This window comes from Aspergillus mulundensis (genome assembly GCF_003369625.1).
Source record: "Aspergillus mulundensis strain DSM 5745 chromosome Unknown scaffold_3, whole genome shotgun sequence".
NCBI classification, from domain to species: Eukaryota; Fungi; Ascomycota; class Eurotiomycetes; order Eurotiales; family Aspergillaceae; genus Aspergillus; species Aspergillus mulundensis.
In genome coordinates, this window is record NW_020797891.1 from 328,182 (window position 1) to 348,801 (window position 20,620).

The 20,620-nt window shown below is 53.4% G+C and overlaps 8 protein-coding genes across 8 annotated transcripts; 5 read left to right on the forward strand and 3 right to left on the reverse strand.

The window, feature by feature from the left end:
• Positions 1–1,076: 1,076 nt before the first annotated feature.
• Positions 1,077–2,860, reverse strand: DSM5745_03905 (cytochrome P450; the record flags this gene model as incomplete). The annotated part of the gene is made up of 6 exons (XM_026745921.1): positions 1,077–1,236; positions 1,312–1,475; positions 1,523–1,607; positions 1,663–1,688; positions 1,740–2,593; positions 2,644–2,860. 6 exons carry the CDS (start codon positions 2,858–2,860, stop codon positions 1,077–1,079), a joined length of 1,506 nt encoding a protein of 501 aa, XP_026604917.1.
• Positions 2,861–4,500: 1,640 nt separating this feature from the next.
• DSM5745_03906 (putative endoglucanase) lies at positions 4,501–5,410 on the forward strand (the record flags this gene model as incomplete). Its single annotated transcript, XM_026745922.1, has 2 exons — positions 4,501–4,584; positions 4,631–5,410. The coding sequence occupies 2 exons, from the start codon at positions 4,501–4,503 to the stop codon at positions 5,408–5,410; spliced, it is 864 nt and encodes a 287-aa protein (XP_026604918.1).
• Positions 5,411–6,531: 1,121 nt separating this feature from the next.
• DSM5745_03907 (uncharacterized protein) lies at positions 6,532–6,869 on the forward strand (the record flags this gene model as incomplete). The annotated part of the gene is made up of 2 exons (XM_026745923.1): positions 6,532–6,802; positions 6,859–6,869. The coding sequence occupies 2 exons, from the start codon at positions 6,532–6,534 to the stop codon at positions 6,867–6,869; spliced, it is 282 nt and encodes a 93-aa protein (XP_026604919.1).
• A 541-nt stretch (positions 6,870–7,410) lies between these two features.
• DSM5745_03908 (CRAL-TRIO domain-containing protein) lies at positions 7,411–9,020 on the reverse strand (the record flags this gene model as incomplete). The annotated part of the gene is made up of 3 exons (XM_026745924.1): positions 7,411–7,946; positions 7,993–8,092; positions 8,223–9,020. The coding sequence occupies 3 exons, from the start codon at positions 9,018–9,020 to the stop codon at positions 7,411–7,413; spliced, it is 1,434 nt and encodes a 477-aa protein (XP_026604920.1).
• Positions 9,021–11,741: 2,721 nt separating this feature from the next.
• On the forward strand, positions 11,742–13,505 carry DSM5745_03909 (cytochrome P450; the record flags this gene model as incomplete). The annotated part of the gene is made up of 5 exons (XM_026745925.1): positions 11,742–11,940; positions 11,991–12,847; positions 12,920–13,030; positions 13,109–13,275; positions 13,331–13,505. 5 exons carry the CDS (start codon positions 11,742–11,744, stop codon positions 13,503–13,505), a joined length of 1,509 nt encoding a protein of 502 aa, XP_026604921.1.
• Positions 13,506–13,984: 479 nt separating this feature from the next.
• On the reverse strand, positions 13,985–15,234 carry DSM5745_03910 (uncharacterized protein; the record flags this gene model as incomplete). The annotated part of the gene is made up of 4 exons (XM_026745926.1): positions 13,985–14,332; positions 14,401–14,618; positions 14,666–14,937; positions 14,990–15,234. The coding sequence occupies 4 exons, from the start codon at positions 15,232–15,234 to the stop codon at positions 13,985–13,987; spliced, it is 1,083 nt and encodes a 360-aa protein (XP_026604922.1).
• Positions 15,235–15,952: 718 nt separating this feature from the next.
• DSM5745_03911 (uncharacterized protein) lies at positions 15,953–16,298 on the forward strand (the record flags this gene model as incomplete). Its single annotated transcript, XM_026745927.1, has 2 exons — positions 15,953–16,101; positions 16,157–16,298. 2 exons carry the CDS (start codon positions 15,953–15,955, stop codon positions 16,296–16,298), a joined length of 291 nt encoding a protein of 96 aa, XP_026604923.1.
• A 211-nt stretch (positions 16,299–16,509) lies between these two features.
• DSM5745_03912 (putative protein kinase) lies at positions 16,510–18,012 on the forward strand (the record flags this gene model as incomplete). The annotated part of the gene is made up of 5 exons (XM_026745928.1): positions 16,510–16,736; positions 16,792–17,144; positions 17,198–17,508; positions 17,568–17,748; positions 17,813–18,012. The coding sequence occupies 5 exons, from the start codon at positions 16,510–16,512 to the stop codon at positions 18,010–18,012; spliced, it is 1,272 nt and encodes a 423-aa protein (XP_026604924.1).
• Positions 18,013–20,620: the final 2,608 nt, after the last annotated feature.

Genomic DNA, 20,620 nt, shown 5'->3' on the forward strand with positions numbered 1-20,620 from the left:
GGGCCGAATTCACAAGCAGCCCCGTCGACGAAGACAGCCATGGCTGGCGTGCGGCAGACACAACCTAGGAATTCCGAAGCATGAGTATCAAACCTCCATCTCCATCTCCAGGCGCCAGAGCCAGAGCCAGAGCCAGAGCCAGAGCCAGAATGCAGAATCATCCAGGTCCACAATATGCGATGATGATCACCATGCCGGGTCCGCACGACCCCTTCGGAACGTTCGCGTATGGGTACCCACAGGGATCTAGCAACCGGACTGAATTAGATGATGGAAGTCGTGACACTGACCACCACCACAAGATCCAGATTAGCAAGACCATCGAATTGAACCACGGTTGCCCTGCTCCGTCGACCACCCAGACTCCCGACGCACCGGCACCGGCGCCGGCACCGGCGAGATGACCATGCCGTCCACTTGTATTCGATTGAGATCCCTGCAGCAGATTGCGGAGCCTGGGGGAACATCCAAGGGATAGCAACCTTGATACGCGGCGCATTGCAACTCCAGTGCTTGCAGCGCACTGGGAGCATCCGTCCTCTGAACTGGGCTTCCACTCGGGCTGCTACTACCCGTGGACGGAGTGGCGGGAGAGCCTAGGTTACGGTATGGATGGAGTAGTCTGCCGCAATAGCCTAGTTTCCAGTCCACTTACCTTGGCTTCGAGGGCTCACCCGTCGTATCTATAGTTGGGCCGGTCCTGGATGCCGATGGTTACGCCATGTACCTGGGATATATACTCCGAGGTTGGGACACAGGGGAGGAGCTTGGTCGACCATCCCGGGTCTCTGAGTCGTATGGCAGAACGTGCAAGCGAGGTTATACAAGGCGCTTTGCTGAGATTTCACTGGCAACCTCCAGTGACCCAGCGCCGATCTCTGTGCTACATTCATTCAACAGCATTGTTGAGGATTTATGACCAATCGCTAGGTGTCGAGGGCGTACTAGAGACGGCATTCAGGTCGCCAATTGCATTAGTGAAGAAGCTATGATAACCCCTTGACTTTGGTATAAAACATGAGAAGGAAATCGCAATCGCAGTAACGCCACTCACTGATTGTCGGGAAGGCTCAGGCTCACTTAATCAGGAACCGAACGCCCTTGCTATCCATCTTGACAAATGGAATGAAAATATCGTGTGCGACGCGCACATCCTCGATCGTCGTCTCATAGAGTTCGAAGTTGATCCGGCGAAGGAGAGTCGAGATCACAAGGAGGATCTCCGAGCGAGCGAGTCTAGATGCGTTAACACCTCTCACTAAAGGTAATGTCGCAATGGAGACTCAAGATAAAGAAAAAAGGAATACGTACTGCATCCCAATACACATCCTCGAGCCCCGCGAGAACGCCACCATGTACTTCTCCAGGCGCTTCCGCTCCGCCGGCTCGACCCAGCGCTCCGGGTTGAAGCGGTACGAGTCAGGGAAGACGGACTCGTCGTGGTGCATGAGGAGACAGCTCATGCTGACGGGTGTCTGTGGCTGTTAGCGAGTCCCAGAAACTTGGGGCGAGTCTGTCATACACCCGGCGGGATGGTCCAGTCCTTGTACGCGAGAGCGTTGTACGGGGCGATGCGAGGGAGTCGCGCAGTGACGCCGTACGACAGACTAGCATGAGTAACATTAGCACGGCCCGGCCGCGAAGCGAATTGGTACGACTCACCGCAGTCCTTCGAGCATCACGCCAGTCTGGTTAATAACATTAGCTGGGATCCTCGTACGCCTGCGGCGCGAACTCACTAAAAAGGGCAACTGTTCCAGCTCGATCAGGCCCGGATCCTCGCCCAGTGGTGCCAGCTCATCCTTCAGCCGCTGCAGCAGCGCCGGTTCGTTGTGCAGGTAGAACAGGATGTAGCTCATGGCCTTCGCTGTGGTTTCCGCACCGGCCGAGACAAAAACCTGCATGTCCTGCGCGAGTCGGGCCTCGCTCTTCTCCTGCTCCGGAAGACTGCTGGAAAGGACGTTGTCGAACAGATTCTGACGCCCGTCTTTGGTCTCGAGCGGTCCGTACTGACGATGTCGTTTCGCGATTTCCGCGATGCGTGTGCGGCAGCGGTGCTGGAAGGCGAAGAACAGTTCCATGCCCGGATTCAACCACGCCGTCAGAGTCTCGGGCATTGCGACGAGGAGCGGGAGGAGGAATGCAACCGGCCGGACGAAGACGAGCGTTTTCGCCGTCCCGCAGAGCATATGCTGCCACTGCGGGATGAAGTCCGGCTCGTCGAGGTAGTGGTACCCGTCGCCCATGGTGTAGTCGGTGATCACGTCGGTCGTGTAGCAGGTCAGAGGGTACTCGATGGCGATGGGCTTGCCGGTGGATTTCAGCTCCTCCAGTCTGCGGCATAGCTTATCGACCAGGGCCTTCAGCGTCGGCTCGAGCTGGCGGATGCGCGCGACCGAGAAGAAGGGGTTCAGCTGCGAGCGGAGCAGGCGATGACGGAAGTGGTCTTCGCAGGTGATCAGGGCGTAGGGGGCGTTGAAGGTGCGCTGGTAGTAGGGGTATTTGTTGCGGGGGCTGTCGCGGCTGTAGAGGACTTCGTAGAACTCCGGGTCGTTGACGTGCAGTTCGGTCGGGCTGATGCGGACGATGGAGCCTTGATTTGTTAACACAATGCCTGGAGGGTGAGAAGAGAGGAGGGCATACCGTATTTCTTATGCAGCTCGCCAATGTGGAATGTGAACTGGCCGTTGCGGACAGCCTCCCAGTAGAACTCGTAGAACACGGTCAAGGCGGCAAGACGAGGACCGGGGAAGTGAGCGATGGGCGAGAGGTAGAGTCGATAGATCGCAATCGCCGCGAGGTAGACTGAGACCGCGGCGGCGGCGAGCGCGCAGGGGTGTTGCAGGAGCAGCGTCAACATGACGATGGTGTTGATGTATCGAGCACTAGAAACCGAGAACCAGGTCGTCGGGACAGCGGAGGACGATTGAAAGCGACGAACTTCTCCAATTCCAAATACTGGGGACGGAGGAGCCACTTTCATCGCTCTTCTTCCCCTAGTGCTGTGTTGACGACGACGGGGCCAGACGGCTGGACTTCTGCAGAAATCTGCACATTCACCTTGACACTCCAATGGCAGCTTCTGACAGCTGCCAGGCCTGACGATCCCCACAACAGCAACGCCATTGTGTTACTCCACCGCGGCATATATCAACCATTGAAAATCGCGACAAGACGCCAGAAGACGCGGCATCCACTCATCTTCAGACTCCTGCCTTGCTTGGACGCGGGACGCTCGCACGGGCCTGGCCTTGCTGCTTGCAGAACGGTGAGCATCCCGTCAGTCAAGAGTTCTCAATACCCGTGGACGAGTTTGTCGTGCACCGTATGCTGTGCTACATCGATCATACCGAACTTGTTATGAAGCAGGCCCCATAGGTTCGTCCCACGCTTTGCATTGGAATCTGGAGGTGGCGAATGCTGCTATGACATGAGCGATCCTTTGGTCTGTGCATGTGCTGTCAGACGTTTATACTCTGGCTATACGAGGTCGTCAGTGCAATGACAGCTGATGTCTCATGGATCGCTAGGAATTGCCTGTTTGACGGCTACAACTTCCTCTTCGCTCTCGCTATCCGATCGTTATATCTTCCGGCGCAGTGAATCAAGGTCAGAGCGTTGGGACTCCGGCTACACTGTATCGCAGTGTCTCAAAGTGAGTCTGGAATTGTTGCCATACCTTTGAAGAAGGCATAGCTATCCAGCCAGGAGAAAGGTTCTAGAACTGACACTTTGATTTATAGCTGGCGACGGCGAACAGTTCTACTGAATTTGACGTATCCTCGAACAGCAGCGCATCCCCATCAATGACCATCGGAAATGCTAGTTGCCACGCATGGGAGAATCGGAAACAAGTACCGCATCGAAACCATGGCAAACACACAAGAGAACGACACTGACCCTTGGAACCGCCTGACTCAACAATGACTCGGCTACTTCCCAGTCACTCGCGAGCCGGAAGCGTCGTTACTGAGATATCAGCCACAGCGACATTGCGGTAGCTGGAGCGTGCCCCGTGGGGAAGGCGTGATGTGGCACAGCAGTTAGGGCATGAAAGCTTATGCCTTATCACCCTGAGGCGTTGCTAAGCCTGAATCGTACAGGCAACTCCACCTTCGATGACCCCATTGACACTGGTAACCGCGGTATGCCGCCAACAGCTGGGCCTTCGTTTCTCTATTTATCTGCTGAACGCCAAAGTCGCTCTAGGTATGCCCGACTTGAGGGTGGCCGTTGAGTTGGGAATTGCTAGCACTAGATAGTGTTTGGGCTCTGGTCGGAAGTCGAGTCCGACCATCTTATACTTCAAGCAATGCCTGGTTCGGCCTCAATTGATGAGATGAGTCAACGCAGGGAGTCCTGATAAATGAATGCACACCGATCGGTGCTGAGACTTTTCCTTCTCTCTTTCACAGCTCTCTGCATTCTGCTCTCTGCTGCTCCACTTCATCTACACTCATCGGCTCTTCTCTGTTCGCTGCGCGCAAATTCCCCGCGAAGATGCCTCACTTCTCCCTCCCCATCTTCATCGCCTCAACCATGACCCTAGCAACCCACACCCTCGCCGGCCTCGCAACCACAACCGTAAGTCTCCCAATCCTACCATCCCCTCCCCACTAATGTAGCCCAGCACTACAGCGACGGCCTTCAAGGCGCCTGCGGGTGCGGCAACGACCTCGGCACCTGGGACTGGTCGTACGGAATCTCCAAACACATCTACACGGCCGCAGCAAGCCAAGCGATCTTCGACAGCGGCGCGTCCGACACAACCCACTGGTGCGGCAGCGGCTGCGGAAACTGCTTCCGCCTCACCAGCACAGGCGTCTCCACCTGCGAAACCTGCGGCGAGGGCGGCGAAGAGGGCAAATCGATCGTCGTCATGGTCACGAACCTCTGCCCGTTCAGGGGCAACGAGGAGTGGTGTCCGAGCCCCGGGACGCTGAATCCGCATGGCTACGGGTACCACTTCGATATCATGGGTGGCGCCGGCGTGTTTGGGGATAATGTTGTCGTGGAGTTTGAGGAGGTGGCTTGTCCCCGTGACGCTGGGTTCCGCTGGAAGACGTGCGAGTGTCATCCTGGTCTGCGGGATAAGGATCTCTCGCTCGATGGCGGTAAGCATGCGATGGGCGCGGGGGTTGTGGGACCCGATCAGGCGAGGGTTTTCTCTGTGCATGGCGCGCCTGAGCCGACGGCTGCGGCTGCGACTGCGACTGCTCCTGAGCTTGCGCCTGGCCCTGCGTCCCCGGTTGCGACGCTCGTCAAGCGCATTGATATTGCTCAGAAACCCGCTGAGGCGGAGTTGAACGTCAATCCGATCGAGGCGGCCGGTGCACTCCAGAAAGCTGTCGCTGAGTCTCTTGGTGCTATTACTGTGCAGCCTGCTGCTCCTGGCTCTGCTACGGTCTAGAACACCATGACTTGATGATGTGACGACTCGACGATGTTCTTGGTGATATTTACGGCCTATTGATAAGTCCCTCGGAACGGCGTTCTGGAAGGACTTCTGCATTGATTGAATTTGATGTTATAAGCTGAACACTATGATTTACATGGCTTGGGATCTCTTGGTTTATGTTCTTCCCATCTTGTGGTTATCTCCCTCAATCATGTATTCTTATGCTTCATTGCTATCCAAAATCACAAAACCGGCTTGATTATGCACACCTTTCTTCCGTATTCGACTGTACTCACTATCTAGCATCCTTGTGAAGTGCTAGCTGCAGCCTACCAGCTGCAAACGATTAGTATAGAGGCCCGTATGCCCTTAACCCCCTCGCTGCCCTCCAGCCGTCACCTTAACAAACATAATTGTATGAGTGTGACTGGGGTAGATTCTCGGCGTTCTGCACGAGATATATCCAAGGCCTCTCGAGTCGTAAACGCGTATACTCAATGGGATCTTCCACGGTATGCCGTTATCCCTATGTCGGAAACCCCATCTCCGGCCGCAAGGACTTCGCCCGACGCTTTCCGTAGCCTCATTCAAGGCGATTTCTTTCTGTCGTCCCGGGCATTATGTCCGGTCCTCCCACGCCGCACCTGCACCCGCAAAGAGTTCCCATTGGTAGGGTATCCGATTGATGGTCGCAGCCGGAGGCTCCGAGCGAAGAAGCGGCTGTTCACGTTATATCTTCCTGCACGGGGTGCATCGATTGGGCGTGGTAGAAAGGGACGGAACAGAGTCCCTGTGAAAAGACGCAGCCCTATCACGAACTCATCTGGAGGGAACTTCCGATCCATCATCCACGAGAACATCTCGGTTCTAGACCATCGCGGACTTGCATACCGCGCAGAATCTTCAAGGCCGCGCAATGGTCCGCTCATCACTCGGAAAAGTGTTAGCCTGATTCCTCTCGCCTGCGTATAAGAATGCCTCTGCTCCCGTCCAGGGTCTATTTCGTTTCCTCTTCTCTTCTTGACTGTCCTTCATCCAAGAATACGCTTGCAATCCTAGTCTGAACAACTCACCCATCATCAAGACCTGTGCTCAAACAATCCCTTCTCATCATAATGCATCTCTCAATGACCATGGCCCTCGCGGCCCTCGCACTCTCCCTCGCCAGCACCTCCACCGCTGCCCCCGTCGCCGCCCCCGATAGTAATATCAACACCGTCATCACATTCAACGGCCGACCCGTTACCGTCCCCGTCGACACAGCCAACGCCCTCCACCAGGCCTTCGCGTCGGAGTTCGGGACCAGCCTCGCGAAGCGGCAGGATGTTGCGGCCCCTGCTCCGGCTCCTGAACCTGCTCCTGCTCCTGCCCCCGCACCCGGTGACGCTGTCATGAGCCCCGCTGGTACGCTGGAGGTGTGTTTCACGGGCAAGGTGATTAAGATTTGCTATCATAGCTAGAGGAGGAGTGATTTCGCTGGGGATGGGTTGAAGGTGCTGGGTGGTTTTGTTAGATTTTCGATGGTTCGGTTCGGAGTTGCGGGTTTGCTCTTGCTCTTGCTCTTGCTCTTGCTCTTTAGCTTCGGTTAGTGGGGTTGGTTTGATGGTGTCGGACGGTGCATCGTCCATAAAAGTTCTGTGTTGGGTTTGGCTCTCTATCAAAAGTTTCGGTTGAGTTTTGGGCTGTGGGTTCCATGTAATGGGATTGGGTTTGTCTTTTTTGTTCTTCCTGGAATGGATGCTCTCTCGCTAAGATCTGCGTTATCACGCCTCGAGATCCCGGTGTATCTGGTCTGGATCATCTGAATTAGTGCAGCCAGGCTCGTTAGGTCTGTAAACTGCCGAGTCACAGTAGAATCCTCTTGAAGTATAGCGCTTGGAGTCTTGCAATGTCTTTCTTCTTTACTCTCGTATAAACGCATGAGTGAATTCACTGTCTGGGATATCATCGACGCTAAAATACACAAAAAGCAGGGTAATAAGACACAGATGAAAATAATGATTCATAACTCATTAGACATTGACAACCTTGACTCGTCCACGAACATGCTCGACCTGGAGCACCTTTGCGGTCTGGATGACTCCCAGCGGGGTCTGGGGCTGGGACATGGGGTACATCTCAATCAAGCCGCCGTCTTGAATAACCCCGGTCCGGTCGAGGTTATTGCGGGCTCGAACGTAGGGGTCCAGCCTCCAGTAGTTGACTCGGAGCTGTTCGGTGATTTCCTCACGATGGCCGGCCGCCTCATTTATCTCTTTCAGCTCCCCAGTGTGAGCCGCCGAGACCCAGCGCGATGTAGCCGAGAGGAATTCTTCCCCAAGCGACTGTCGCTCGGCAAGAAGTGCGTCTCGAGTGATAAAGTCGGTCATGGGAAGGTTCTCCTCGGCTTGCGGCTCGATGTACTCGTATTCCCAGTCCTCGTCGCCACCGAGCTCGGCGAGTATTTGGTCGCGATCGATGAATTTATCGAGGTCGTTGACGGAGCGAGTGAAGTGGATTCGTTCGACCATCCTTGGGGCCATCCATGGCTTGATTATCTTCCAGACGCCTGTCCCCGTTAGTCTATATCTATGGGAGATAATGAGAGGACGGACCGCTGAATACTCTCGGGGCGTTGTGCATCAGTATCAGGCCGACGCTGTCGGGGTAGTAGATCTCGAAGCAACGGATGATGAACTTGACGGCGCCGTAATCCTGGTGACGTTAGTTTGAAGACTGTTATCGAAAGGGAAACGAACCATGTTTCCGAGCGAGAACCTGGTCAGGTCAAAGATAACAGTCTGGGATCGTTAGTTGGAACGGTAGATCGCAATGGAAAACATACCGCACTCTCGGCACCAGGCGACATAACCAACCGAGTGCACTCGACCAAGTGCGTGATAAACTGGTGGAGCGCTGCCTCACTCTGCGCGCCCGGTCTATGGAGTCGTATTCGAATCGTCGCGACCGGTCTGTTCATGCGGTCGACGCCATGCACAAAAGCCTTGCCCACACGGAACTGCCTCAAGAACCCCCTTGCGTCCTCTGCTTTATACGGGTCCGAACCATCCTTCTCCTGCTCCGCAGCGAAGAGCTCTCCCCTCGGCAATAGCACATTATCCACCTGCATCTCCTTCAGCCGCCAGACGATCGCACCGAGCAAATGGACCAGCGCCTGGTTCACGTCCCATTTCGAGACACGAAGAAAGCGAAGGACGTAAGTATCCGGGTTCTCGTGTTTCGCCGCGGTCAAGATTCCAAACCGGACGTCTTCCGGGGTCATGCGGGCGAGGAAGTGGCGGACACTGCGGAGCTGGGCAGCGGTGAGGCCGACATCGCGGAAGGACTGGAGGAGGCGCGTATGGTAGATCGACTCGGCTGAGGCAGACGCTCTCTTCTCTCGTGAGCGAGCGGAGTTGGCGGATCGTCCGAAAAGCGAGTTGCGACGATTCAGGCCAGGCGAGGGTGATGAGATGGATGATGAGGCGGTCGGGTCGAAGCTGTTGGCGCGGACAATCTGCTCGAGAGCGCCCAGCGACGAGGCCTCGGCCAGGTGCAGCAGCAGCGTCCACAGCTGCTGCAGGCGCCCGGTCTGCGCTGGGGTCAGGGGAGACTGAGAGGTCCCCGTGCTGGATGGGCTCATCGTTGCGCAACCATGGATGCCGATGTTTGGAACCTCGACGGATGGATTTCAAATGAAGAGGACCCTTTGCTGAGGCTGCAGTGGAGGGAGATTCCCCGCAGGACCCTCGGCGGCAGTGATGGATTCCTCCAACCACCGCTCCTGCCCCGTCTCGCTCCCTCCAGTCGCCATTGGCTGGCTCTGCAGGTCGTTACTGTTAGCAAGCCAGTGATAATCCAAATCGCCTCGGAATGCCCGTCAAGTCGTCCTCATTGCTTTTGCACGCGCCACCCCCAGTCTCTCTCTTCTGTTTCTTTGTCTTCATATTCACGGGTGATCCGAGCATGGCTTGAGCAAGCCGTGGCTCAGAGAATCGCTCGCTGAATAGTCAACAGCCGCTGACATTTGTCTTGATAGTTACAAGTTCCTCAAGACAGGGTCTGCAATCCTGCCATCGCTCTAAGCCGAGATCGCCTCCCCACCTGCCTGAAACACCACGAACGGCCCTGTCTCTCGATATCGGACACGGATACGACGCTTTTTCGGACACGGTCGCATTGCTATCTATCGGTTCCGTCCAATCCCTGCCATATGAACTTTGTTCGCAGCCACACTGTCAGCACAAACCTTCAGCGCTTCACCAATCAGGCCTCGAGGTGCGACAACCCATCCAGCCTCGCGTTTCACGAGGAGGGAGAACTGCCAATGGCGATACATGAGAACAGAGCATGGCAACGAGGAACAGCATGTGCTCGCCATATCTTTGTGACACCTACCCCTCTTCTAGAATCAAAGAATCGAGTCCGGTGTAACAGAGGCAGGCGATCGACGATCAAGGCAAGACACCACATCAGCAGTCTCATGTTCTGGCAACCCGCGATACTCGCATTTGCGTCTTCCGGAGTTACTTTCACAAGGTCTTGCCAGCCCGGCGACCATGGCGGCATGGCCCGGTCTCTGCGTGAGCCACGACCTCGGGATCTGCTCTCCTCAAGAATGAACCACCGTTGTGGAACCGCCACTCGACTTTGTGCCAAACTGGCCGTCGCCCAATGATCTTCAGCTGGCAGAGCAGGGCTTCAGGCACATTTTCCCTTGAATGACGCATCAAGACCTGGGGTCGACGAGTGAGCTGAAGTATGTTGCCGACTAAGGAGCACCGCTAATCCCCTTATCTTCTAGTGACACTAACCCTCTAGTCGCGCGTCACGTTCATCATATGCTGTATGACATACGGCTTCGTCTTCATCATCCAAAGAGGAGGCCACCCCTACTAATCTTTACTGGGTACCGCGGCAATAGACTAATTCCTACATTAACTTGTCTTTCATTTAACGGCAGGCAGAACGCGTCATTAGGAGAAGGAGCGACCTCAGTCCAAAGGTTGATTGTCACCTATCGGAGTTTAAGCTGCTAGTCCAGTCCAACTACACAATGTCTTTATACGGCTCTCAATCGGAACTACCGTTACCATCCAACGATCCGCCCGGATTCCATCTCGTCCAATTCACCATCACAGGACACCCAACCTAGCAGGGAAGAGTGAACAGGCGAACCTCACTGGTATAGTCCGCAGAATGGTATAGCTCCGACTTCAACCTTTCCACAACATCCACAGATGCATTCTAAAACAACCTCAACGCTGACCTTGCTTGGATACTACTGTGGTTAGCCGGTGTTGCTACATCTCCATACTCTTCCTTCTGTCTTCCTTAGTCAATTCGTACGCCATCGCCGCCCTGAGGAGAAGAACACCGCGGGGTTGGATTGGCGGCAAGAAGCCCGAGAAAGAGCGTCAGGCCAGATGTGCTCCCCCAGTGCTTTGTCCCAGTGCAAAGATTGCATCGGGATTACCGCCGTAGCAGTGGATATTCTCGCCGATCCGGGCAGGTGCAAGGGCAGCTGCGACGTCTTCAGCGCCGTCGGGGTACTGCGCTTCGGGGAGGAGACGATATGTCCCTAGAACACCTATCATGCCGTTGCGGGTGAAGGATTGAGCTTGTGATGCGAATGGCGGGTGTTTAGCTCTGGTTCAGGGAGATGCAAGCTACCGGTGGAGAAAAGGGACGTGCAAGGCGCGGCAAGGCAACATCCCGATATTCGCGTGCATATGCGGCGTTATCTGCGTGTCGCCGCGGCTCAAGGCTCCGCTGTGGGAGAAGACTACTACCGTACGGGCAGGGCAGACCTTGCGTCAGATATTCACGGCTATCCTTGCAGAGCCGCATGGTTAAGATTTCGTGATGGGCCCGGTCTGCCATTCTTCCTCAAAGATGTTGGCAACGCGATTGGAGCAGCCACTAACCCGTCGATGTCACTCGCGGCATACTCCGTAACCAGACACGAAATTAATTTGGGATTCTCATCCACCATTGGCTGCTTCAGCACCAAGGCTGCTTGGCAGTTAGACTAAGTCCAATCTAGTGCGGAGACTGCTACCCTGATGGCGTGTCTGTTTGGCCATGACATGCTCACTTCCAACCGCCCCACTTGTTTATACCAGGGTCCTCATCCTTTGCGGTCCTTGCGGTTCCAAGACAAGAGAAGCTCCAACAAGTCCCTTATCTAGATCTGGCCAGGCCGCTCTGAAGAATGCCCCTAACGCTGAAAGAGGGGCTGTGCCCGTGTGCTAGTCGACTAGGCTCCTCCATGTGACAACTTCGCGTATATGAATATGCGCTGGCCCCCCAAAGCACGGGGATCCCAAATTCCGACGCTTTTGGTAAACGACAGACTGCCAGAATGGCGGTCGTCGCTTTGCTTGCAATTGCGCTCGCCGTGTACGTCGCGGCGTTGAGCGTTTACCGACTCTACTTCCACGCGCTCAGCCATATTCCAGGACCTAAGCTCGCAGCGATAACCCACGGCTATGAGTTCTACTTCAATGTCGTCAAAGGCGGGTTATTTATCTGGGAGGTCGAGCGGATGCACAAGGTCTACGGTATGCCATCTACCATATTGCACTGCGAACAGCATTAAACAAGCGAGCAGGGCCGATCGTCCGCATCAACCCACGCGAAGTCCACATCCAAGACCCAGAGTACTACGAAGAGATCTACGCATCGTCCGCGCGCAAACGCGAGAAGGATGCGGTGTTGATGGCCAAATTCGGACTGGCAGGCTCAGGGTTCAGCACGGTTGACTCAGAGACGCACCGACAGCGTCGCGCACCCGTCGAGCGCTTTTTCGCGAAGCGCGTCATCGAGAAGAACGAGGCGCTGATCTATAGATCCATTGACAAGTTGCTGTACTACATCGACGAAGCGCATCGCTCGGATACAGTCATTAGCCTGGACGCTGGCTTTGCGGCGCTGACCTCTGATATTATCTACGAGTACGTGTACGGGTTTAATCCGGGGAGTTTGGATAAGGACGGATTCAACGGGCAAGTGCGCGACGGCATCAACGGCCTCATGCGCATGTCGCATCTGCTCTACTTCTTCCCGGTCCTGAATAAGATCATGGACGCGGTCCCGCTGCCTTGGTTGGAGAAGTTGAGTCCGTCGGCGTTCGCGCTGGCTGATCAGAAGAGAGATCTTTACGAACGGGGTATTCGGGCTTTGAACGACGCGCACTCGTCCACAGCGGAAAAGAGTGACAACTTGATTAATGCGCTGGCGGCGCCGAGTGTGCCGGGGCATATGAGGTCGCCGGAGAGACTGATGAACGAGGGCTTTGCGCTGATCATTGGAGGGACCGAGACGACGGCGAGGACGTTGAGTGTCGGGGCGTGGCATATATATGCGGATGAGGAGATTCGGCGGAAGCTGAGGGAGGAGTTGAAGAGTGTGATGCCGACGCCTGAGTCTCGACCGCGGTGGAATGAGTTGGAGAAGTTGCCGTATCTGGTGGGTGGCTCTCTTATCCATGAATCCCGCTGTCACTATTCAGCAAGAAGTTCCTGTTTCTGACGGTTTTAGTCCGGTGTCGTCAATGAGTCGCTTCGCTTGTCAACAGGGATAGGAAACCGGTCCGCCCGTGTCGCTCCCACAGAAACACTGACGTACAAGGGCGTCACCATCCCACCAGGGGTAAGCCCCCAGCATTCTGAAGCTAGGCTTCGCTGTATAAAGCGCGGCCGCAAATCGGATCTGACCATGCCTGTCTAGACCCCGATCAGCTCCATCCACCAACCCATCCTGATGCATCCGGAGATTTTCCCCAACCCCGAGGCATTCGATCCCGAGCGGTGGATCCGCGCGGCGGCGCAAGACATACGTTTGGATCGATACCTGGTCAATTTCGGCAAGGGGAGCAGAATCTGTGTTGGACTGAAGTATGCCGCTTCCCCCTTACCCTAGGCTAACTTGAGTATGCTGATTGATGGCTAGTCTCGCGTATGCGGAGCTCTTCCTCGTGATTGCGCTGCTTGTCCGCCGATTTGATCTCGAGTTGTATGAATCGCCGAAGGACCGGCTTGAATTCGCGAGGGACTTTGGGACGCCGTGGCCTGAGGAAGGGGGGTTGAGTGTTCGCGCTAGGGTTGTCGGGGTCGTTAGTGAGTAGGACCGGTAAGCGTAGGAAGCCTGGGGGGATGGGATGGGGATCGTGCGGCGTAAGATTTCTCGACTAGTATACCTAAGCTTGCGAGCTGTCCAAGTGTTATATGATGGCCCTGGCAACTACTGCGGAGGAACTTCTTTCATCAGCCGTAAATATGGTGATGCCATAGCAGGAAAAGGGCATGACAAGGCTTGGAGTTTATGTTCTCACAAAAGGCGCTTTCTACTAAGACCCATGGTCGCAGACTCGCTTTTCGCATCATGGGAGTCTGTACTGCAAAAGTCATTTCGGCCAGGCGAGCTGCAGCCTCCAATACGTGGATAAGGATGGAAACCATATTGGATGACAGATTCGTCGTTGGTTCATCGGCACTCAGGAGGACAAGAACATGCAGAAATTGACAAAATGCCCGTATATGCTCCAGAACGCCAGATATGGAAATATACCACCAGATAGGACACTCCTGTCCGATGAGAATCCAGCTAAACGCCCTCGAACCATGTATGCCCTAGTGCCTGCCGCGCTGTAATCCGTTTCGCTGGATCAAACCGCGTCATGGCGCAGATAAGATCTTTGAAGTCCTCATCAACGCCATTCCAGAACGCGAATGGCTCACGCGGGGTCTCCTGGTTGAAGCCATCACGGGTCACTTCGAAGACCCGAACCCAGGGGTTCTGATCACCAAGGTGCTTCAAGAACCCGTTCAGCCCCTCTTCGTCTGCGAAGTAGGAGGTCTGCCGCTCAAGAACGACAGCGAGGCGATCGACGCCCTCTTCTAACTCGTCTTCTTGCACGGCGAAGATCAGGCGCTTGTGGACGGCGCTGATACACTGTCGACTAGTAGTTAGCAGCGCTTGATAAGAGGAAATAGGAACTATTCGAGCAGGGTGAGACGTACAACAATAGCAAACGAGAAAATATCAGAAGGTTTGTTGATAGGACCTCTGGCGTGCGCTTCGGGGCTCCGCCACATCCAGTTGCCGGCTTGTTTCCCGACCATGTCGCACCCCGGGGGTATGTGCGCTGCGTCTTCCAGATCGCCGAGTTGCACTTTGCTAACGGCGATTTTATTATTGCGGTCCTCCCAATTTATCAGGACATTGTCGGCTTTGATATCTGCAGGTGTCAGTACTCGTCTACCCTGTATTTTCAGAGATCGGCACCTGTGTGAACGATATCCCGATCATGGAGCTCAGCCAGGCCGGTAAGCGCGTCCTTGAGGATCCTCTTGGTCACCAGAAGCGGCAAGTCCTTCTGTGCGAGATTTAATAAATGGCCCGTGAAATGCTCGAACACGAACATCGACTTCTCGGGGATCGTGTCCAGGGCAAGGCGGACATGGCTTCCATTGCCACGGAGCCGGTTGTTAAGCTCTTGAAGATCCTTGAAGTTTACGGGATGGATGTACTTCAGTATATAGCTCTGACCGTCCGCCCTGAAGCAACTAAGGTAAGCATGAATGTAAATAGCATCCGGTGTCTACTCACGAGGCACGATAGACTTGACGCGGGGGTGAAGCTTCCTCCTGCAGGACATGTTCGATGGAATATATGCGGCCTGACGAGCCAATGTGTTTGGTGGAGAGCAGAGAGCTGCTTGATCTCGTGCTGGTTGCGGGACCTGGATGAAGAAGAAACCTTGTTGCCACAATCAGTGTGTGCTGGAAACAGCTTGGGTACGTCGTGTTTTTGCGTAGACGACATGCAAGGAGAGTACAGATGAGTCTTGACATTGGAAACAAGGTGCGTTTGAGTCGCGGAAGTTTTTTCTCAGTTTCATACCGAAGGTAGATGGTTTATGGCAGGTTTCTCATTGAGTCAACCCTGTGGGAGGTTACCTGGGGGTGCAATACCACGTGACATCAGGGGACCGGTGCCTGGGCCTGACAATCATTATCCCTAAGCAGCTATCTGAGGAACTGAAGGCGCAGATTAAAATCCCTAGCTCCACTCCACCCATTATACGGTATCTTTGGTGGTCGGTACCCTGAACCTGTAGCCGCTGAGTCGCAGTGCCGCAGTGCAGTAGCTCGTGCGGTAGTACCTTGTCTCGGTCTGGTTGAACGCTCAAACCAAGCGCTTAGTCTGTTAGCAGTACGGTAAGGTTATTGCCGCGGTTCTGTCCGTCGAATCATTTCCGCTTCGACAGTCGCCGCAGTGTCTGCCACCCTACCTAGGACTCAGAGCCTCGACGCCAATAACCGAGAATCCAGTAGAGGAGTGTCTACCTGGGTTTGTTTCAGCCTCGTTCCCAGTGGTCAATTGCTGCCAATGAATACGCGCTGTGTTTTGTTTAACACAACCAGCCCCCCAGAGAGAAAGATATAAATAGCCCAGATGACCTCTTGGGGCTGGTATCAACAAGCACACCTTCATCATTATTCTTTCGAGTTCCACTGTCAAGCACAGCATCTTTCTTGCACCATCAGACTTACTAGTATCCGTTTCAGTATGTCTCGATCCTTCTCAACCACCTTTCGCGCATTTCTCGATATTTTCTGGAAGAACACCGCAGCGATTCCAGAGTATGATGCCAAGATCAAGCGCTCGATCGAAACACACCCAAAACTCAGTCAGTGGGCGAAAAGAGTTGAAGTTGCGTGAGTAACAACAAATGTTGAGTAATTCCATCATCCATGCTTATCCTACTGCTAGGGGCGGCGAACATGATTCTACCGAAGACCCTGACATGCGCGTGTCAGGGCAAATTTTCAACAAGGAGGGGGCGCGGATCACGTCGGGACACTGGTACAAAGATGGGCGAGTGGTCTACTCGAAGAAATCCTTTAACAACTGATTTGACTGGTTATTGTTTGCCACTGGGTTGAGGGAGTTGGAAAGATGGGGAATGGATATTGGTACAGGGCTATCTGGGGAAATCACATGACCACTCGCTGGGGAGTCGGTCCGTGCATGACTCTCCTAGACTCTTAAATCAACCAACCTCCCTGCTTCCGCAATACCATCAACGAACCCACGCCAGGGGTAAACAATTCATCCTTCTGGCGATGTACCTTAGAAGAATTCTTCAGTCTGTTCCCTGCAAGCCCTCCACGCTACCCGCAAAGCTACTCCCGGCAGCCGATCTAATCGAGGAAGAACACACGCCCCACTACAAGCCCCAGCACTTCTACCCCGTCCGTCTGTATGAGGTTCTCAACAATCGATACCAGATCGCTGCCAAGATCGGCTGGGGCACAAGTTCGACCGTATGGTTGGCGCGGGATCTGCACCAGTATGCTTTATCGGCTAACAAACCCTTCAGCTCCATATCTAACTGTCATACTTAGATGGCGATGGCTCCCGCCCAAATATGTAGCCATCAAAGTCAACGCAAATAACTACGATTCTCGAGAATCTGCAGAGAAAGAGCTGCGCATTACGGAACACATCACCAACGCAAATTCTCGCCATCTAGGACGCAATTTTGTCGCGACCCTGCTAGACTCGTTTCGTCTTGCTAGCCCTGGGGGCAGTCGCACGCATATCTGCATGGTCTTCGACGTGCTATGCGAGCCACTCTGGATGTTGAAGAGGCGGTTCGAAGGAAACACCATCCCCCTCGACGTCTTGAAGGAGGTGTCGAAGCTCATACTCGAGGGACTCCGGTACCTCCACAGTGAGTGTCACGTTATCCACACAGGTAAGTAGAGCACAACTCACCGAACCAATAACAGCTCTGCTAACACACAACAGATCTCAAATCTGATAACATCCTACTAGCCCTCAGCAACCCATCCATCTTGCACTCGGTCGCGCAAGACGAAATGAACAACCCCTCTCCACGGAAACAACTAGACGATCGGGAAATATACCTATCCCGAAACTACTGGGGCCTCTCGTCCAATGACCTAGGTAGATCGGTAATCACTGACTTTGGGCTTGCCGTACGCGGAGACGGGCCACCGAACAGTCACCTCATCCAGCCGGATGGTTATCGGGCCCCGGAAGTTTGCCTCGGGTGCGAGTGGAGCTATAGTGTTGACATTTGGAACTTGGGTGTCATGGTAAGGATCTTGTTCTAATAGCGTGCTTTGATACCACTAATAATCCTTGATTGTGTCAGCTGTGGGATCTATTTTACGGCCGAGGACCATTTGACATACCACCTGGCTCGGACTTTCACTCGTACCCCTCCGGGTCAACAGATGAAGCCCATCTAGCTCAAATCATCTCACTCTTGGGCCCACCTCCACGCGATCTTCTCAGCCGCGGGACGGAAACATCTCGGTATTTTGACGCTCAAGGTATGCTACTTAGCTGCAGTTGTCATAGACATAAGAATACGTCGCTAACTGCTTTTAACCATAGGGCAATTCAGATTCCCAGAGCTCATAGGGAAAAGAGATCTGGCTCTCATGGCTCAGGATATTGACGAGGACCCTGAGGGAAGAGCTCAATTTGTAGATTTTATTTCTGGAATGCTGCGCTGGAGGGCTGAGGATCGTCCTACGGCGGAGGACTTGCTTTGCCATCCGTGGCTCCCGCAGACGAATATTACGAGGGAATGAGGAGATTACTTGCACAGTAAATGGATCTAGGGATTTTTACCGGAGACACTGAGCGTATATCTCCAGGGTAGTGATCAACCCTCAAGTGCCTACAGAGCGAAGAGAGAGAGTATACACAGGCCTCAGGTAAACAGATGATAGTAAAATTAACAATACTAGAACTACCCAACCAATGGACGTGACGGACCTTTAGATTCTCACAACTTGTAGTGCGAATCAAAATGACAAATTGGAAAGGTCATGACGCACACCAGGCTCCAACTGAACGCACAGCACAAATCGGCAGAACAGAACAAATGAACCAACATAGAAGAGCCCGCACCGGCACTTCATAAGGCAGAGTGTGAATGATCAATACTTCCATGAGCAACGTACCATGGACGCGCCGTCGGAGAAAGGTGCGCGCAGTCTCCCGTCTGATATAAATCCGACACTTTCGCCTACGCAAGAAGGCCCGGCGCTGAAGAGAGAATAGAAAAAGGATATTAGCATGCATCTGTGGCATGGTAAGGTAGCTATCGATATCCCGCTGATGGAGGCAGAGCCAGTGGGTGTGGTATGCGTAGGGTTAGGTAGGGTTGGAAAGGGAAGGAAAGGAAAGGAACCTTGGAAAGCAAGAGGACATACGCGTAGAAATCGCACCAGTAGCGGTTGTAAACGATCTGGCCGTCGGGGTCCTCCCTGCCAGAGGCTCCGCTTGCTCGTGTGGCGGGAGCCGCTCTGGAGCTGCTTGTTAGCTCCCAGCTATGGTACCTTGGGTATAGGTGCTCAACCCTCTTCCGGTGTAGGACGAGGGTTCGCAAGGTTGGGCAGGTGGGTGTGGGATGTGTGTACACACAGGGAATCTGAAAAGTCCACGCATTCGCACTCGCGGGAGACAGTTATTCTTTCGGTGAATTCGGCATTACTGATGGTCTGTGTAGTTCATCCTATATCAGCAGCGCGCTAGGGACGGTAGATTGGGATGGATTGTTGGTGGTGAGGGCGGGTGGGAACCTGCACTTACCAACTCGACAGCATAGCTTGGGACGAGAAGGGCCAGGAGGGGCAAGACGGAACGCATGGCTGAGGATCTTGGGGCAGGCTTGAGTTGAGAAGGGTAAAAACTGTACTGAGTAGAAACTGTGAGGGGAGCTGGATGAAGTGGAAGGAGCAGAGGGGCCCTTGCTGCTATTTATGCACCTACCGACCCTACTCTCGGATCAGGAATCAACTCTGCTTGTTCTTCCTTGATTCCCAGGAAGCAGGGATTCCTGGCTTGATCTGTCCTTGGCCATGACACCGACTACAGGGACACAGGGCGTTTTCTATGGACCTATTCCTGTAGGCAGCTTGTGCGAACCATGTGATGACCAGGTGAATGCTTGCTTTTACCAGCTTACCCTCCGAAGCTGTGCCTTGGCGTATTGGAGGGTCAGGGAGATTGTGATCCGAAATGGGATGTCGAAGAACCCAGTCATAGATCCAGGATTTCAGATCCGCATGACTGGCGTGACATCTGCCTGGGGAACGTTGATTGGATTGGGGTTACTATAACTCCGGCAACAGCGTAATGATTCCCAATATTGCCTGCACGTACACGCAACCCTGTGTCCCAAGCTCTCTGCTTAATCCGGAGGGAGAAAAAGAAAGCACGACAGTGCCCCGGGCCCGGAACCATTCGTCCATGAAGAATCCACCTACCCTACCATAAGCTGACCTGGAGGCCCGTTGCACTGGACTATTTTCCATTACGCTTGAAGCATCCACTGACACAATAACCTAGCAGGGTTTGGCAAGGGCTTCCCCGCTCTGTGTTCGCATGGACATTGGTAGGCACATGGATCGTAGCTTGAGCATTATTGGGCCTGGTTCCGAGCCCGTCCGTCTCTCATTCAACGAAACGAAAGTCACGATCCGTTGAGAATGGTGAGTCCCTCCAACAGTCCTGGATACCCTCCCACCAATACCCTGTCCTCCGACTTCAACCCCTCTCCGCGGCGAACAGTCCAGAAACTAGGAGGTGGAGGAACGATCCTGGTGCTTCGTGCGTAGTTGCGCCGCCGGCAGCAGTATTTTGCAGGGAGCCGGGCGTGTTGTATAAGCTTCGACATACATGACCGGTCTGGTGGTAAGCAAGTCTCACCCACCCTTGGCAGCCCCGATGCCTCCGTGCCGGCGGAGGGGGTGTTTTTAGTATAATGCTAGTATAGCCCTAATATCATATTAATTATAAATATTATTATAATATTATATTAAAGTAAAATATAGTACTAATACTATATTAAAATTAATATATTTTACTTTTAAATATATATATTTAGTTTTATAATATATAATATATATAACCTATATTTAAAATAATATATATTGAATTTTTAATATATATTTTTAATTAATATATATTTTTTCTAAAAAATATATATTTACTTAATAAAATATATATTATTTAATCTGGATATATATTATATAAGTCTGATATGCATCTGATATGCATTTGATATGAATTTGGCTATTTAATATATATTGAACTTTTTGATATATACTAAATATTTATTAGTTAAATAGGGTATTAAATACTATATTAATAGTATATTAAGGCTTAATTATATATATATATATATATATA